Here is a 19302-nt window from a genome sequence, read left to right on the forward strand (position 1 = left end):
TTAAAAATACACTGTTGCATCTAGTTAAAGGAGCTGCTGGTTGTCAATGCAAAATGGACTAGACTTCACCATTTCTGCCACAGGTACAACACCAAAGACAACATCACTTAAGTAGCCTTATCACTAATAGCTAATGAAATTCCTTTGTTAATAATCTATTAATAAACACTTTCTATTTAAATAACAATCCCTGTTTGTAAACGCAGTTATAAACCGAACTAAGCTCTTTTTTTCTCTTACTTTGTGACAGGGAGGTGGTTGCAAATTCCTTAGGTACAACTGTTCCATTGAGTCACCCAGAAAAGGATGGAGTTTCATGCATCCAGGAAGACTTACTCATTTACATGAAGGACTTCCCATTTTAAATGGAACGAGATACATTGCAGTATCGTTCATTGATCCTTAACTTTTAAATTTTTTTCTGCCATTTCAAAGCCAGTGTTTGATTCTTTGGCACAAATACTTATTTATAGTTTTCCTCCAAGAAGATAGCAATCATGATAAAAGAAAATGTAAATTGCTTCCTATAGACAGCATCTTTACTTTGGACTAGAAGATTGAACAATAAAAACAGCTTTAAAATTGTTGGGAAATTTTCCAAAAGTATTTTCTGAGCCTTAAGTCACAAAGTAAGAATATCCTGCTTATTTCTCCATTTTTGCTGTCTTGTGGAGCATGGTAGGAAGGGAAAATGGAACTACTTTTTTAAATGAATCAATTTTTCGGTTACAGCAAAAATTACTGGATGATTTTATATCTCTAAATTTTTTCTGGTTTTCCTTCAGTAAAGTGAAACAGCTGAATTTGTTTGGTATTTATATTTTAAAGATACCAGTAGAAGAGCATGTAGCAGTAGTATCAAGTGAATCCCAGTCCCCAGCAAAAGTGAATAAAATTTTTCATTTAAGTAAAAAATTATTCATGTTGGTGGCTACTTCATGAAACCGCTCAGTTAAACCTTTTAAAAATGTTTGTTGATATAACGTACTAAAATGCATCTCCTCTGAAAAGAAATATGTGCATTGCTGAAAAGGATTCATTGTAGAAATGAAGAAACAGACTGAATAACTTAGATAAAAAGTGTGCACTTCTATGTAATATTGCAAAATTTTTTTAAAGAACTCATCCAGTTAAAATGTTACTTCTCTTCGCCAAGTGTCCTTCAATTGAAATGAGGTATTTTTGTAGATGTACCAGATCAACACTAGAAAGCAGAATCTTGTTTTCAAAGCATTGGTAAGGAAATATCAGGATGTTTTGTAAACACAATTTTCTATTCTTACTTGAATTTTATATCAGGAAAATGAAGTTGCAAAAGACTCTTTTTATGAACCTAAGTGGTTTGACTTGCCATGTATAAAGGAATCAGTTTTAAATATTCCTACTGTATCTACTGTTTGTAATTTAAAAAAAAACAAACTTGAAACAACCATTAAACCATGAAGTCTAAGGTGCCAAAATAGTGTTTTTAAAAACTATGTGACCTTGTGAAAAATAAATGGTAATTTTAAATTAATACTAGCGTTTTCTTGTGTATTTTAGTAAATTTAGCACATTGCTATTTTCAGTGCCTACTTCTAGAAAGTGTGTTGTATTTAATGACTTATACATTTAAAGGAATTATTGTTCATCATGATGTGCATGATCACAAAGTTTTCTTTTAATACCCTGTATGTTCACCTGTTACTATTTAAATTATTTCTCTCATTAGTTAATGCTTAAGTCTTGATCAAGATAGGCAATATTTGAGAGCTTTAGCAGTAATATACTTGATTGCCATATACTACAGTAACACTTCTAAGCAGGTTACTTAGTGACGTTAAGTAACAATTCTTTCTCCTTTGAACCTGACTGATTGGGTGCTAATATAAATTAAGTAAAATATAAGAACTCCAGAACTGGAGCAGTGAGTTAATTGTTTTTAACACCAGGTTCTTTTGTTCCAAATTTTCATTTCCCTTCTTTACATTGTACCTTTATTTTTTTCCCACTTCAAGCAGATGTTTACAGATTGCAGAAATACGTGTTTGCATTGCATTTCTTGACCTGTATAATGTCCATGCCTACATGTAACTTTAGCTGACTGATATTCTTTGGGCTAAATGTAGACTGAACTTCTAAAAGCTATGAAATTCAGAAAATCTCCTGGGTATGAAAGCAGTCTTTGTTAACCACCTTTTTTCCAAGTATTTGCTTGCGGTCTGTTTAGGCTACCTTAGAACAGAATATTCCTTTACTGTGTGGTCTGTTTAATATAGGTCAAGGTATTGAAGCATTCTTTATAAAGAAATACTTGAAAACAGGACAAAATAAAGTTGTTTGTAAACTATCTTTTTGCATAATAATCTGCGGATCATTTTTACATCATGTGTACTACTTTTATCCTATATTGTTTTCCCTTAATTAGATTATTTGGATTCTAATTATTTGAAGGCACTTTTTGTTTCTTTATTTAAATTTTTATATTTTCATTCATTAATTCAGTCTCTCCGTTATAATGAGCTGTTTCAGTGACTTCATCTTGCTCAGGCTTGCATTGCTAAACTCCTCTCCCTTGTTATTTCTTTTGATGAATCATTTATAAAGATTACTGAGTCCCTTTCAGGCATTCAGAAAAATGTACAATTATGAGGGGGAGAGTAATCTTTTTTTTTCTTTTTTCTTTTTTTTTTTCTTTTTTGCATTTACTAAATAGTGAAGAATAGGTTAATCCCTATGGGCATTAAAGTCCCAACATGGATATGTTTGGTCTTAATAATGGATTTAGATATTTTCACTTATAAGAAATTAAGACTGTAAAGCATACCTTGAAAGAAGTTCTGAGGCTCTTAACATCAGACTAAAGAACTGAGAGGCAAATGAAGAAAATAGCAGCTGCCTAAACTCGGGCAGTATAAATGAGACTCTGGGAGTACAAGGACATAAAGGTGCAGTGCAGCAGATGAGACATTTTACAAATTATCTAATTGGTTTTGCTTCTGCCTGGACCTAGATTTTCACTGATAAACCAAACTCAATTCTAAACTCAGTGGTGAACATAATGAGCAGGAGGGCCTTTCTCAATTAACAAAATAAGAACCCAGTTATGTTTAATCTTTTAATCAACCCTAGGGGGAATAATTCTGTGACCAGTCTGACCCTCCAGTACGATATATGGGCAGAGTCCTTGAGATGCTCAGACCATCCAGTGAGGTATAAGCATGCAGAGATGTCACTTGGAATAGCTCTGTTCCATGTGGAGCAGTTATGACCACTGACCATAAACCAATAGTTTTATTTTGGGGGATGAGATTTTCATGGGAAACAATGGGATAGTGAGTGACACAATTCTTCTCCCCCCTCTCTCTCACCTAGCTCCTTCAGAAAATCCCAAACTATGGTCTCTGTATGTTGCTCCAGGCTTTGCTTTGCTTAAACTAAATTAATTGCAGGAAGGAAAAGTTGTTGAAATATTTCCAGTATTAGCGTTAAACACTCATTGTTAGGCTATGTCATCATTCCAATTGCCTGGGCAACCTCAGTTCAACTCTTGTGCAAATGCTACAGTTTTTATTAATTGCCAACAGTTCCTCCTTCCCAACCACCCTGGGCCTGCTTTGGGGATGAATCGGGGTAATGTACTGAAAGCAGCTGTTGTCTGTGTAGGACTCCTGCCTCATATTATCAGGGGTAAAAGATATGGACAGAATGTGGAAGGGGATTAAGCGTGAAGGCAGTTGAATGCCAAGCTGGAGAATAAGAATTTATCGCTGCCTCTGCCACAAAGTTCCTTTGGTTTAAATGACTTGCCTAGCATGATAGACTCTTCACCTGTGGTTGCCAAGTGTCTGCTCATTTCTCAGTGCCTGACTTGTGATCCCAGGGTCTGACTTTGAGAAATGCTGTGCATTCACAGCTGCAGTGCTGGCTGGAGTGAATCAGAGCTGTGCTTTTAACTTAACATTATATAGTGCTTCATGTACGTCATACATGTTGTAGGTCCTCAATCCAAAATTGACTACATTTTATTTTCTCTCTCTGCCTCTGTTTCCTACCTGTACAAAGGGAATAAAACTCAACCCACAGGAGTGTTATGAAAGTAAATCATTAAATCTTATGAATCGCACAGATAATATTCAGTGTTTACAGACATGCTCCGGGGGGAGGGGGGAAGGAGCCACTCTAATTTACAGTGCCCAGAGCATTACATGTATCAGGGTCCCCATGCTGAAAAATAGCAACAGGGGTGGTTTAACTAAAGCTCATCAAACAAGCTTTAGTTAAAGCTCCCCTGCCACCCTGCCACTGATGCGTATGATCTGGAGTCTGCTGGAGTGCAGTAATTATCATACTCCCGTAGATTCAAATAATCGAGTGTGCTCCAACACGCTGTAATGTAGCATGTTGGAGCTGCCTCCCTGCACGTGTATAGGCGCCCATTGTTGCCATGAACTACAGAGAAGCCCATGAAGAAATTCAGTTTTGTATATTTAAATAGTTGGGGTATCAATATTATGCAGTAAATAAGGCTTGGGATCGCATTTTGAATAACAATGAAAATGAAGTATTGAATTTAGTGAGTACTGTCCCTTCTATGCACTAAATCAGAAAAAAGTTTCTATTGGGAAAATAGTTTTTAAATATATGATCACACACTGTCTTAATGCACATGCCCAGATTAAGTTGTTGTAGCAAATATTAACGTTATTTAACTTTGAAATGTGTACTTGTGTAGCCTTGGTGCTCTTCTTGTTCATGTAGTGTTCTGCATGTAGAAAAGCAAACAAAAAAACCCCAACCAATTCTACTGTGGCCTCATATTGGTATCTACGTGTGAATAATCAGCAGATTGGAAGTTTTAGACCAGCAGCACAGATCTCTTCCACTTAAGAAAGCAAAGCAACAAAACAAAGGGCTGTTTTCTTTGTGTAGAAGCACTAGAGGCAGAGATGGGACTCTTTCATAGGTATTTCCTGACAACAGAAGAAGCATTGAGACTCGGGGATCTCAGGGCAATTTTACCACTGTTTCATTCAGAGGTTTGTGCAGGTTGTGGTTCAGCGGGAATTGAACTGTTCCAAATGACGTTCTGGTGGAAGTGGAATTAAGTTTCCTTGTGATTGAAAGTATGCACAAATTAAGAGGAAGCAAGAAACGCTGGTAAAACATCCAAGGTCTTGGCCTAGTAAAAATGGCACATTTGTCCCAAGAGGTCTAGACCTGTTTCCCCCTCAGTGGTGATATTTTGCTAGAAAATACACAGAATCCCATTGCAAATCACCAAGTGAAGGGTTTAAACAGCAGTGAGGGAAAAGCACCCTCCCCTAAAAGACATTTGGTGCTTTGACATGCTTGCTGTGCTTTTTTTTTTAGCAGTGTTTAAAATGGTTCACATCCATAAATGAACCTGAGATAATTACGAGTATACGGTAAATGAGTAGGTTGTGCTTAACAAATAGTTCCAGCTGTGCCGTCTCAGATGTGAGTTTGGTGCCAGACTTGTGCAGGAGGCTGCCCTCAACTGAGTCGGTTCTAAATGTGTACCTGGTCATTTGGACTGCAGAAACAAAGGCAGCCAGATGTAATGTTGCAGTTCTTACCTCCTCATGTGCCATTGGTTACACAAAGTTTTATATCTTTATCTCATTGCTTTGATAATTCACTTTCAGTATTTCTTTTCTTTTCTCAAATTTTAGTTTAAAGGGAACCTAGCAGAAGCCAAATGTAATGGTAACAAAAAATCTACAAATATTTTACAAGGGGATAGGTTGGGATCAGTTACCTGTTGAAAAATTGTGAATGTTATACAACCTAAAATAATTAACATTTTGTAAGTTGAAGAGGTACTGTGTTTTTCCATTGTAGTTAGTTTTTACTTCCAATGAAAATGCAGTTATGGGTCAAAAAATTATTTCATTACTTCAGTAGGCCTGAATTCTGACTTTGTATGTAAATAGTGACATTCCGTTAGTGACCTGTATAGCACATTATTGTGTTTAACAGTTAAAAATAGTAAAAATGATCACAGTAACAAATGACTTCTCACTGATGAGGAGGTGGGTGTTTTTTATAGCCATGCCCAGATGTCTTTTGGTTTCCCATATTTTCTGAAACTGCCTGTGATGAACTGGTAGAAGAAATGGAACATTATGGACAGTGGTCAGGAGGAAAACATAAGGTAAGCCTCGCCTTTTGTGAGCAAACCTGGCAAATAGCAGTTCCTTGTGAATTTTAGTATTCTCAATAAAACTCCTTGATTGGAATGTACAATATACCTGCTCTGCCACTACTGAGCATATTTTGACTTTGCGATTATTTGTTTATTGATGTAGCCAAGCTAGTTTTAAACTTAGAGGAACTCAGTGTGGGTTACCTGCTTGGGTATGTACTAAACTTCTCATGTGGGTCTTGCAGTCTGCTCCAAGGTCTGTGCTGCTAATACTACACTGCTAGCAGTATCTGAGCTAGCTAGTTTAAAGTGATCTCAGCTATACCTTCAGGAACAGTAGTCCCATATCTTTACATCCATAGTTCTCTAGTTTTTTCAAACAGATTATAACTTGAATTATATATGTACCAGAAAACTGCTTCTCCTATTTCAAGGCCTGTGTTGGTTTTACATCAGGATAGCCGTATATCTGGAGGTTATGAAAATGTCCCAACTGATGATATTCACATGAGGCAAATAGGATTGGATAATGAATGGCTGCATTTCATTCGAGAGTTTATTGCACCAGTAACTCTAAAAGTCTTTGCTGGCTATTATACCAAGGTAAACATGTCATTATTATGTTAATTAATGGTTTCAAGTAGATAATTTGCAATTAATATATATTTTTAATTAATCCTAACCTTTTCTTTCTCAAACTAAGAGAAAGTTGTACGTAAATAATATAAGATGACTATCAAATCTGTACCTTGACTGAAAATTATCAAAACTTGAGCTATAGTGCCTCACTTTTATTAGAGAAATGCAATATTGTTGTAATTGCTTCTCTTTCTATTTGAGAATATTAATGACGGGTAGTGTCCAAGTGATGTTGTAGCCATGATCATCCAGGGAATTATGTAAAAGGCAAAGATTTTTTTGTGGGTGTGATGCCTTTTATTAGATTAACTGGTTGGGGTAGACTTTATAGACTTAATGAAAGCTTTTGAATGTCAAGCTTTTGAATGTAAAATACAAATTCTCCCACTAATTAACATTCCTTTGGATTACTATGCATTTGTTTCAGGGACGTGCACTGCTGAATTTTGTTGTAAAATACACTACTGACAGACAACGTTCCCTTAGACCTCATCATGACTCCTCTACATTTACCATCAACATTGCTCTAAACAAAGTGGGAGAAGATTTTCAAGTAAGTCTGGCACTTATTCATTCAACTAAAAATTGCTAATTTTGATTGATCTTTCCCTTAATCATTTCCATGGTTGGGTCCAAATAGATGTAGTTTGGATCATGTGAATGAAGAAAAGACAGCACAGATTGAAACGTGAAGTTTCTGGGCTTTTGGGGTCGGGGGATAACTAGTAAATTTGCTGAAAAATAATGTATTGGAAGGTCTGAAACTATTTGAAATTGGGTTGACATTGGCAAATTTAGATTGAAAAAATGCAGGGGAAAATTAAATACTGAGATGTTTTATTTCAGTGCATTTTAAGTAAGAATTGATTTCAGAAATAGCAATTTGGACCTTTCCAAAACAGTTCTTTTTAGGTCTTTATTTCAAAATGACATTTTGAATTTAGTATAATGGGAAAGTTGTAGCTATGATTCTCCAGGAAATGTCTGAGGGGCAAGGATTTTTTTTAGTTATTTTTTTTATTAGTCCAATTGTATAATTGGGAGAGCTCTGGGAAAAGTTTTTGGTATCTGATCAGAAGCACAGCACCCTGAAGGAGCGCTTGTCAGGACTTTGTGGCTACAGGAGTCTCTGTAGCTCCCTTCCCACCTCCAACTATGTGCTGTTACTGTTGCACTCCATCAGTCTGTAACACTGCTCACCTCACAGGTAGGCAGTAAGGCTGTGTCAAATGTCGCTGTGTGTTTTGTTTCAAAGCTGTTTTGATGTGTTTTGAGCTCAAAACAGCGAAATCGAAATGAAACAAATGCCTTCAAAACAGCTTCGAAACAAGGGCACTCGAAACATTTAAAAAATTTCAAAAGGTTTTGAGTTTCAAAGCTGGGCTTACTTGGTTTCAGTGCTGGTCCCAGGCGGCAGGAGCAGCCTCCTGTGATCCGACAGGCAGACTGGGGGCCTGCACCCTGGGGAGGGCTGCAGGGCTCTGCCGGACACCTCCCAGGACTGCAGGGGGCCCTCGATCTGCCTGCCAGATCACAGGAGGCTGCTCCTGCTGCCTGGGACCGGTGCTGGGTGCAGCCCACACCCAGCACTGGAAAGATTGGTGATGCTGCTGGCTGCAGTGAGGAGCAGCAGTTTCCTGTGATCCGGCAGGCAGATCGGGGGCCTGCCCGCACCCCCGGGAGGAGTCCGGCAGCCCGGGGAGCCTGTGCCAGATTCCTCCTGGGAGTGCGGGCCTCCAGTCTGCCTGTTGGATGACAGGAGGCTGCTTCTGCGCCCCCGGGAGGAGTCTTACGCAGCCCTCCTCGGGGTGTGGCCCCGGATCTGTCTGCCAAATCACAGGAGTCTGCTGCTGCTGGCAAGTGACAGTTTTGCTTGTCAGCACCTTGAGGTACAGTTTCCCAGAACTCTCTGTACCTATCTCCTTGAAACTTGGTAGGCTTTAGGCCCTCAGAAGGGGCTATCCTTCCTGCAAGTTTCATATGAATCAGGCTAGAAATGACAAAGTTATAGGCAGTTTCATGCTTTCCCATTGTAGCCTATGGGCGAAATGTTGAAACAGTTTTGACGAAATGAAACAGAACACTGTTTTTGAACCCAAATGAAACACTGTTCTGTTGAAACAGAAGTTGAAGCAAAATGGCACATCCCTAGTAGGCAGACAGTACTCCTTCCTTGGGGGGGCTGTGCTAGGGTAGAGGGATGGTGGGAAGATGGTTTAAAAAGGGATAAGTAACTTGAAAATGAAACTAAACATTTTGTTTTGGACAGAATTAAATATTTGTATCCATCCAAAATGAAAAATTTTATTTTATCTCTGCATTTAGATAAACTTTTTCAAATATTTAAAACTGATATTGAAAGCGAGCAGCTATGCATCCCTGCATGCTGTAGCACATGCAGCTTTACTTTCATTTTTCCCTGCAGAAGCTGAAGTGACAGCAACTTCTGTTACTGTATTTCTTCTATTACAACACTGCCCTCCCCCTCCAAATTTTGAGGGAAGGTGCATGTTGTAAGCAAGAGAATATGGTAATTAGGAGTAGAATCTGGCCTTGGATTACTTACTCTAGTTAGAGCAGCTTGTTTAATTTTTACCCACTAATGCAGTGATTCATAGGAACAGCTGCTTCATAGGTACTGTTGTGCTGTGACGCTCTGGGGTGCTTTGAGGTCCTTTCAAGGGTCCCGGGATCTCCCGGGGTCAAAAAATGCCCCCATGCTGCAAAGTAGCAGTGTGGGGAATACCTTCTTGTGCCAAGTATCATGGCATAGACAGGTCTGTGGTGCCACGCACTGCACATCCACAATTGTCTGGGTATGCCCAGAGATCATTCTGACCTGTTGAGGTCTTTCTGAGTTGTTTGCAAGAGAACAATCTCTCTCTTATTTTTTCTGTAGTGAAAAAATGAGAGAGAGAACTTGAGAGCTGGTGTTTTCTGAAGGGGGACTCAAGTCTATCAAGGTTGAGAACCGCTGCACTAAGGCATGCAATACTTTCTCTAGGCTTATGGTTAAACGATTATGAAACCTGCTTCACTTAGAAAATGCTATTCCTGTTCGAGAGCTCTGATTTGAGAAAGCAATTAAAATGTGATTCAGTACTACCTGAGCTATATTGCTTCAGCTCTAACCTTGGGTGAAGCGAAGTTAAAGTTGGTATAGGTTTCCTACAGGCCTGTGCTCCTGAGCAACAGTTTGCCCACCCCTTCCCCTCTCCCTCCACATATACCCACTTTTGAAACTCTTCTCAATGAATGTTTGTCCATTCCCCTAGGGCAGGGGTTCTCAAGCCCCAGTCTGTGGGCCAGATCTTGCCCATGGAGTTGTCATCTGGCCTGCAAGGCTCCATGCAGATCCAAAAATTTGACAGCGGTTGAATGATGGCCACTCCCCAGCTGCCAAATTTCTACACCCATGGGAGCCCCTTGGGCCAGATAGCATTGCCCTGCATGTGGGGCTCAATACGGATGCACAGGGTCAGGAAGAGGTAGTGTAGAGCCAATTCAGGCACACGCAGGCTGGATAGAGGCAGCATCCCGGGAGCATGGGAATGAGAGGAGTTAACGCAGGGCCTAAAGACTGAGCACCACTGCCCTAGTCTAATGTTATAACACTTTCAATAGTGTTTCTGAAAGGTGGTGTACTTAAAAATACACTGTTGCATCTAGTTAAAGGAGCTGCTGGTTGTCAATGCAAAATGGACTAGACTTCACCATTTCTGCCACAGGTACAACACCAAAGACAACATCACTTAAGTAGCCTTATCACTAATAGCTAATGAAATTCCTTTGTTAATAATCTATTAATAAACACTTTCTATTTAAATAACAATCCCTGTTTGTAAACGCAGTTATAAACCGAACTAAGCTCTTTTTTTCTCTTACTTTGTGACAGGGAGGTGGTTGCAAATTCCTTAGGTACAACTGTTCCATTGAGTCACCCAGAAAAGGATGGAGTTTCATGCATCCAGGAAGACTTACTCATTTACATGAAGGACTTCCCATTTTAAATGGAACGAGATACATTGCAGTATCGTTCATTGATCCTTAACTTTTAAATTTTTTTCTGCCATTTCAAAGCCAGTGTTTGATTCTTTGGCACAAATACTTATTTATAGTTTTCCTCCAAGAAGATAGCAATCATGATAAAAGAAAATGTAAATTGCTTCCTATAGACAGCATCTTTACTTTGGACTAGAAGATTGAACAATAAAAACAGCTTTAAAATTGTTGGGAAATTTTCCAAAAGTATTTTCTGAGCCTTAAGTCACAAAGTAAGAATATCCTGCTTATTTCTCCATTTTTGCTGTCTTGTGGAGCATGGTAGGAAGGGAAAATGGAACTACTTTTTTAAATGAATCAATTTTTCGGTTACAGCAAAAATTACTGGATGATTTTATATCTCTAAATTTTTTCTGGTTTTCCTTCAGTAAAGTGAAACAGCTGAATTTGTTTGGTATTTATATTTTAAAGATACCAGTAGAAGAGCATGTAGCAGTAGTATCAAGTGAATCCCAGTCCCCAGCAAAAGTGAATAAAATTTTTCATTTAAGTAAAAAATTATTCATGTTGGTGGCTACTTCATGAAACCGCTCAGTTAAACCTTTTAAAAATGTTTGTTGATATAACGTACTAAAATGCATCTCCTCTGAAAAGAAATATGTGCATTGCTGAAAAGGATTCATTGTAGAAATGAAGAAACAGACTGAATAACTTAGATAAAAAGTGTGCACTTCTATGTAATATTGCAAAATTTTTTTAAAGAACTCATCCAGTTAAAATGTTACTTCTCTTCGCCAAGTGTCCTTCAATTGAAATGAGGTATTTTTGTAGATGTACCAGATCAACACTAGAAAGCAGAATCTTGTTTTCAAAGCATTGGTAAGGAAATATCAGGATGTTTTGTAAACACAATTTTCTATTCTTACTTGAATTTTATATCAGGAAAATGAAGTTGCAAAAGACTCTTTTTATGAACCTAAGTGGTTTGACTTGCCATGTATAAAGGAATCAGTTTTAAATATTCCTACTGTATCTACTGTTTGTAATTTAAAAAAAAACAAACTTGAAACAACCATTAAACCATGAAGTCTAAGGTGCCAAAATAGTGTTTTTAAAAACTATGTGACCTTGTGAAAAATAAATGGTAATTTTAAATTAATACTAGCGTTTTCTTGTGTATTTTAGTAAATTTAGCACATTGCTATTTTCAGTGCCTACTTCTAGAAAGTGTGTTGTATTTAATGACTTATACATTTAAAGGAATTATTGTTCATCATGATGTGCATGATCACAAAGTTTTCTTTTAATACCCTGTATGTTCACCTGTTACTATTTAAATTATTTCTCTCATTAGTTAATGCTTAAGTCTTGATCAAGATAGGCAATATTTGAGAGCTTTAGCAGTAATATACTTGATTGCCATATACTACAGTAACACTTCTAAGCAGGTTACTTAGTGACGTTAAGTAACAATTCTTTCTCCTTTGAACCTGACTGATTGGGTGCTAATATAAATTAAGTAAAATATAAGAACTCCAGAACTGGAGCAGTGAGTTAATTGTTTTTAACACCAGGTTCTTTTGTTCCAAATTTTCATTTCCCTTCTTTACATTGTACCTTTATTTTTTTCCCACTTCAAGCAGATGTTTACAGATTGCAGAAATACGTGTTTGCATTGCATTTCTTGACCTGTATAATGTCCATGCCTACATGTAACTTTAGCTGACTGATATTCTTTGGGCTAAATGTAGACTGAACTTCTAAAAGCTATGAAATTCAGAAAATCTCCTGGGTATGAAAGCAGTCTTTGTTAACCACCTTTTTTCCAAGTATTTGCTTGCGGTCTGTTTAGGCTACCTTAGAACAGAATATTCCTTTACTGTGTGGTCTGTTTAATATAGGTCAAGGTATTGAAGCATTCTTTATAAAGAAATACTTGAAAACAGGACAAAATAAAGTTGTTTGTAAACTATCTTTTTGCATAATAATCTGCGGATCATTTTTACATCATGTGTACTACTTTTATCCTATATTGTTTTCCCTTAATTAGATTATTTGGATTCTAATTATTTGAAGGCACTTTTTGTTTCTTTATTTAAATTTTTATATTTTCATTCATTAATTCAGTCTCTCCGTTATAATGAGCTGTTTCAGTGACTTCATCTTGCTCAGGCTTGCATTGCTAAACTCCTCTCCCTTGTTATTTCTTTTGATGAATCATTTATAAAGATTACTGAGTCCCTTTCAGGCATTCAGAAAAATGTACAATTATGAGGGGGAGAGTAATCTTTTTTTTTCTTTTTTCTTTTTTTTTTTCTTTTTTGCATTTACTAAATAGTGAAGAATAGGTTAATCCCTATGGGCATTAAAGTCCCAACATGGATATGTTTGGTCTTAATAATGGATTTAGATATTTTCACTTATAAGAAATTAAGACTGTAAAGCATACCTTGAAAGAAGTTCTGAGGCTCTTAACATCAGACTAAAGAACTGAGAGGCAAATGAAGAAAATAGCAGCTGCCTAAACTCGGGCAGTATAAATGAGACTCTGGGAGTACAAGGACATAAAGGTGCAGTGCAGCAGATGAGACATTTTACAAATTATCTAATTGGTTTTGCTTCTGCCTGGACCTAGATTTTCACTGATAAACCAAACTCAATTCTAAACTCAGTGGTGAACATAATGAGCAGGAGGGCCTTTCTCAATTAACAAAATAAGAACCCAGTTATGTTTAATCTTTTAATCAACCCTAGGGGGAATAATTCTGTGACCAGTCTGACCCTCCAGTACGATATATGGGCAGAGTCCTTGAGATGCTCAGACCATCCAGTGAGGTATAAGCATGCAGAGATGTCACTTGGAATAGCTCTGTTCCATGTGGAGCAGTTATGACCACTGACCATAAACCAATAGTTTTATTTTGGGGGATGAGATTTTCATGGGAAACAATGGGATAGTGAGTGACACAATTCTTCTCCCCCCTCTCTCTCACCTAGCTCCTTCAGAAAATCCCAAACTATGGTCTCTGTATGTTGCTCCAGGCTTTGCTTTGCTTAAACTAAATTAATTGCAGGAAGGAAAAGTTGTTGAAATATTTCCAGTATTAGCGTTAAACACTCATTGTTAGGCTATGTCATCATTCCAATTGCCTGGGCAACCTCAGTTCAACTCTTGTGCAAATGCTACAGTTTTTATTAATTGCCAACAGTTCCTCCTTCCCAACCACCCTGGGCCTGCTTTGGGGATGAATCGGGGTAATGTACTGAAAGCAGCTGTTGTCTGTGTAGGACTCCTGCCTCATATTATCAGGGGTAAAAGATATGGACAGAATGTGGAAGGGGATTAAGCGTGAAGGCAGTTGAATGCCAAGCTGGAGAATAAGAATTTATCGCTGCCTCTGCCACAAAGTTCCTTTGGTTTAAATGACTTGCCTAGCATGATAGACTCTTCACCTGTGGTTGCCAAGTGTCTGCTCATTTCTCAGTGCCTGACTTGTGATCCCAGGGTCTGACTTTGAGAAATGCTGTGCATTCACAGCTGCAGTGCTGGCTGGAGTGAATCAGAGCTGTGCTTTTAACTTAACATTATATAGTGCTTCATGTACGTCATACATGTTGTAGGTCCTCAATCCAAAATTGACTACATTTTATTTTCTCTCTCTGCCTCTGTTTCCTACCTGTACAAAGGGAATAAAACTCAACCCACAGGAGTGTTATGAAAGTAAATCATTAAATCTTATGAATCGCACAGATAATATTCAGTGTTTACAGACATGCTCCGGGGGGGGGGGGGAAGGAGCCACTCTAATTTACAGTGCCCAGAGCATTACATGTATCAGGGTCCCCATGCTGAAAAATAGCAACAGGGGTGGTTTAACTAAAGCTCATCAAACAAGCTTTAGTTAAAGCTCCCCTGCCACCCTGCCACTGATGCGTATGATCTGGAGTCTGCTGGAGTGCAGTAATTATCATACTCCCGTAGATTCAAATAATCGAGTGTGCTCCAACACGCTGTAATGTAGCATGTTGGAGCTGCCTCCCTGCACGTGTATAGGCGCCCATTGTTGCCATGAACTACAGAGAAGCCCATGAAGAAATTCAGTTTTGTATATTTAAATAGTTGGGGTATCAATATTATGCAGTAAATAAGGCTTGGGATCGCATTTTGAATAACAATGAAAATGAAGTATTGAATTTAGTGAGTACTGTCCCTTCTATGCACTAAATCAGAAAAAAGTTTCTATTGGGAAAATAGTTTTTAAATATATGATCACACACTGTCTTAATGCACATGCCCAGATTAAGTTGTTGTAGCAAATATTAACGTTATTTAACTTTGAAATGTGTACTTGTGTAGCCTTGGTGCTCTTCTTGTTCATGTAGTGTTCTGCATGTAGAAAAGCAAACAAAAAAACCCCAACCAATTCTACTGTGGCCTCATATTGGTATCTACGTGTGAATAATCAGCAGATTGGAAGTTTTAGACCAGCAGCACAGATCTCTTCCACTTAAGAAAGCAAAGCAACAAAACAAAGGGCTGTTTTCTTTGTGTAGAAGCACTAGAGGCAGAGATGGGACTCTTTCATAGGTATTTCCTGACAACAGAAGAAGCATTGAGACTCGGGGATCTCAGGGCAATTTTACCACTGTTTCATTCAGAGGTTTGTGCAGGTTGTGGTTCAGCGGGAATTGAACTGTTCCAAATGACGTTCTGGTGGAAGTGGAATTAAGTTTCCTTGTGATTGAAAGTATGCACAAATTAAGAGGAAGCAAGAAACGCTGGTAAAACATCCAAGGTCTTGGCCTAGTAAAAATGGCACATTTGTCCCAAGAGGTCTAGACCTGTTTCCCCCTCAGTGGTGATATTTTGCTAGAAAATACACAGAATCCCATTGCAAATCACCAAGTGAAGGGTTTAAACAGCAGTGAGGGAAAAGCACCCTCCCCTAAAAGACATTTGGTGCTTTGACATGCTTGCTGTGCTTTTTTTTTTAGCAGTGTTTAAAATGGTTCACATCCATAAATGAACCTGAGATAATTACGAGTATACGGTAAATGAGTAGGTTGTGCTTAACAAATAGTTCCAGCTGTGCCGTCTCAGATGTGAGTTTGGTGCCAGACTTGTGCAGGAGGCTGCCCTCAACTGAGTCGGTTCTAAATGTGTACCTGGTCATTTGGACTGCAGAAACAAAGGCAGCCAGATGTAATGTTGCAGTTCTTACCTCCTCATGTGCCATTGGTTACACAAAGTTTTATATCTTTATCTCATTGCTTTGATAAACCACTAAGTGCAAATTGACCTTGTCTTTGAGTTGATGATAAAAGTATGGATGTATTTTAGACATAATAATCCGTATATTGCTTTAGTGCATATTTAAGTAATTTGCAATATATGTTGAGAATACAAATTTGAACAATATTAAGAAACAACTTACTCCCTTGCCTGTATCCTCAATATCCCTACATGAGTGTATACACTTTATCCAAAATATGTTGCCTTCACTGGCAATGTGTTATTAGATGTCACCTTTCCAATGGCGATGAAAATAATGTGTTATCTAAGCTTATATTTTTCACGGGCTATTACTGAATTAGGCATGCATTGTCAGAAGCAAGGAAGACTAACAGCATATTATATATGAAATGCAAAATCTAGCTCCCTCCTCCATGGCCATGAAAGACCCCTTGGAAATAGAACCAGTAAATTTCCAGTGAAAATGGGGATTAGTTCCTCACAGGCTCCATGTGATGCAACCAATAGCATGGCATGAAATGGACAGAGAGAGGTGTAGGGTAGAACTAGAATATTCAGTTATGTCCTAATCTTCCAAGTCTTGTAAAGTGCCACATCCCTGGTAGAAGTTCTATGAACTATTGGATTGGCACGCTGTCCAGGTAGTTTCAGTGACATTCTATAATTTCAGTAAGAATTTCTGCCTCCATCTTTTTTTTTACATCTGTTTAATTACGAATGCCTTCTTAGCCTCAACTCTGGGCCTTTCACAGTTGTTTTTTGCTTATTAACAAGCAAATACCCCATTTTGTAGGGACTTTTATCTTGCCATTCTGTGTTGAAAGCTGATTGCCTTCTTTGTTTTTTTTTTTAAACTGAGACAGTACACAAGCAGAATATACTGTCAAGACTTCATTTTCTTTAAAAAAGGTCTGAGAGGCACTGGACACTGGAGTTTTCCAGAGACTAATTTATTAGTTGTATTACTACTACATCAACAACAAATTAAGGCATTCCAAATGGATAAGATTCTACTTGGTTTAACAAGGAAGTAACGCAATATTTATGAAGTTTGAACAACTTTCCTCCTTATAACACAGATAAAAGTAGATAACGCAATACGGAGCTAAAGAAGCACTAACTTGTTTAATGTTCGACGTGAAAAACAACAGTAAAGACAGAGACAAACGTTTCAAAAATAGGTATGCAGAAGTTCTTGAAATGTTGTCTCAGCAAATATATTGAGCTGCTTTTGGCAACTTAGTCCCATCCTGTTTATTTTCAGTCTAAAAGGAACAGAAATACATTGTGGAAATATCCCTTATGGTCTGATTATTAATACTTTTGAAATGCTGGCGCACACAAGCCTTTTTTTTTTTTTTTTTTTTTAAGTAAAAATGAAGGCATTTCATTTCAGAGAAGAGGAAACCTTTGCTGCCACTAAAGCATCTAGATTGTTTCTGAACTGGAATATTGTACCACTAGAAGTCCAAAGGAGGCAGGTTGCACAGCATTGCTACCCTAAGTGCCTGTTTTTCTGTTTGGGCAAATTTAACTATCTTGAAAAATAATCCTAAAAATGGAATAGGAGCAACTTCTGGCAGCAAATAGAATACCAGAAGTGTTTTTTATATACACACAATTATAACCAAAAATGTAATGTCATAACAAATCCTTCTTTACTGGATATTCATAAACAGAAGACTAAATTCCCAGCCTTTTTAGATTTCTCATACAATATAACCCACTGAATACATAAACTGCATGTGCATGCCCAAGATTGATTGGCAAACAATTTGATATACTTGTATAAAGAAATAAAAAGACAAATGCTGAGACAACTGTTTGAACATTATTGCATTTGTTCAAGGGTCTGCTCTGTCTCCCACTGAAGGAAAGTCAGTGGGAATGTTTAAATTCATCAGGCAAATTTTAGACTTGGGCATTATGCATATAAGCTCTTAGAAAGGTTCCATATTGGAGCTCTGAAGTGTTCTCTCCGGAGTGATTTACGCTTTCTGTATTGCTGGTAATGCCAAATTATACAACTCTAATTTTTTCCTTTCAGAAGAAAGTTTAGAATACAAAGGAAAGCCTAGAAGACTTCATTTGTTTTTCTTTCTTTATGGCTTAGGAAAGCTTGGAACTGTTTGTTTGTATTAGTGATAAATCTGAAGGTCAAAACATTAACCACCCTTTATCTATCCTGACATGATTGATCATGATGTCGTGAGCAAAACTGTTGGTGAAAGTTCCAATTGCACCATTTAGTTACCAGCACTTTTGTCCTTCCAAAGAAGGTCCAAGTCCAAAGAAAACACTATAGCTGTCAGCTAATACAGAAGTTTTTTCCTGCTGAATATTCCCCTTCTCTCATGCCACCTTTCACTTTATTACTCTTGTAAACCTGCCTAAATCCCTTTTTTGCTATCTAGCAAACCCCAATCTCACCAACACCACAGGACTGATTTCTGTATATCAGCAAAAGACTTGTTTTAAGAACTATATAAACTAAAAAAAAAAAAAAAAAAAGTTAAAATCCTGGAAACATAAGCAGGTTTTCCAGGCAGTATTAAATCAAATGAAGTCTATCTTAATTTCATATGCTATGTCTAAGCTCAAAAAATGTATTTATTTTGCCAAAAATGACAGAAAAAATTGAGATTTGGTAGGACTGCTTAGGCTTCAATTTAACAAATGAAAAAACTTGAATAGTTCACAAAGAATATGAGGGGGGAAAAATTTACTAGAACTTTCATTTTGTATTACATCTAAAGATAATATACTAGACCTCTAGAATCAGGGTCAGCAACATATAGCCCATGGTCCAGATGTAGATCTGGTCCATGCAGCCAGAAGGCTTTGACTCTGCCCATACCCATGCTGGGACTGGGCAGTTGGAAGCTGCACCCATATTGCCACCACTTTTCCTTACCCCCTACTCCCTAGTTGTAATGCAGGCTCAGCTTCCAGGTGGTGGGGAACTCGGCTGGGTAGCTTCCAGCTGTGCCCATACTACAGCCAGGAGGAGAACAGGTGGCAGTGTGGATGGAGCTTCCAGCTGTCAAACTCTGATGCAGCTCCCCACCAGCTGTTCTGCTGGTTTCTGCTCTATCAGGGGCAAAGGCCCAGGCTAGAGTTGTGGCCCAGTTGTGACAACTGCCTTTCCAGGGTCTCTGATAGGGTGGAATAGAACACACTTAGGCACCTAAGTGGACTAGAACATCCATAGAATGTACTCCTGACCTATTGAAGTCAATGGGTATTTTGCTGCCGAGTA

At 37.9% G+C, this 19302-nt stretch overlaps 2 protein-coding genes across 5 annotated transcripts in view; both read left to right on the forward strand.

Annotated features, from left to right (window-relative positions):
* PLOD2 (procollagen-lysine,2-oxoglutarate 5-dioxygenase 2) overlaps positions 1 to 2321 on the forward strand; it is a 99127-nt gene extending 96806 nt beyond the window's left edge. For all 4 annotated transcript variants that reach the window (XM_025209644.1, XM_025209645.1, XM_025209642.1 and 1 more), the window contains one exon: positions 251 to 2321. In XM_025209644.1, the coding sequence (XP_025065429.1) occupies positions 251 to 406 (156 nt within the window). In that variant the 3' untranslated portion in view covers positions 407 to 2321. The remainder of the gene's footprint in view (positions 1 to 250) is intronic.
* A 3445-nt stretch (positions 2322 to 5766) lies between these two features.
* Positions 5767 to 12753, forward strand: LOC102375469 (procollagen-lysine,2-oxoglutarate 5-dioxygenase 2-like). The gene is made up of 4 exons (XM_006028249.3): positions 5767 to 6157; positions 6605 to 6751; positions 7215 to 7340; positions 10683 to 12753. The coding sequence occupies exons 1-4, from the start codon at positions 6119 to 6121 to the stop codon at positions 10836 to 10838; spliced, it is 468 nt and encodes a 155-aa protein (XP_006028311.1). The 5' UTR covers positions 5767 to 6118; the 3' UTR covers positions 10839 to 12753.
* Positions 12754 to 19302: the final 6549 nt, after the last annotated feature.

This window comes from Alligator sinensis, unplaced genomic scaffold (assembly GCF_000455745.1).
Source record: "Alligator sinensis unplaced genomic scaffold, ASM45574v1 scaffold39_1, whole genome shotgun sequence".
NCBI classification, from domain to species: Eukaryota; Metazoa; Chordata; order Crocodylia; family Alligatoridae; genus Alligator; species Alligator sinensis.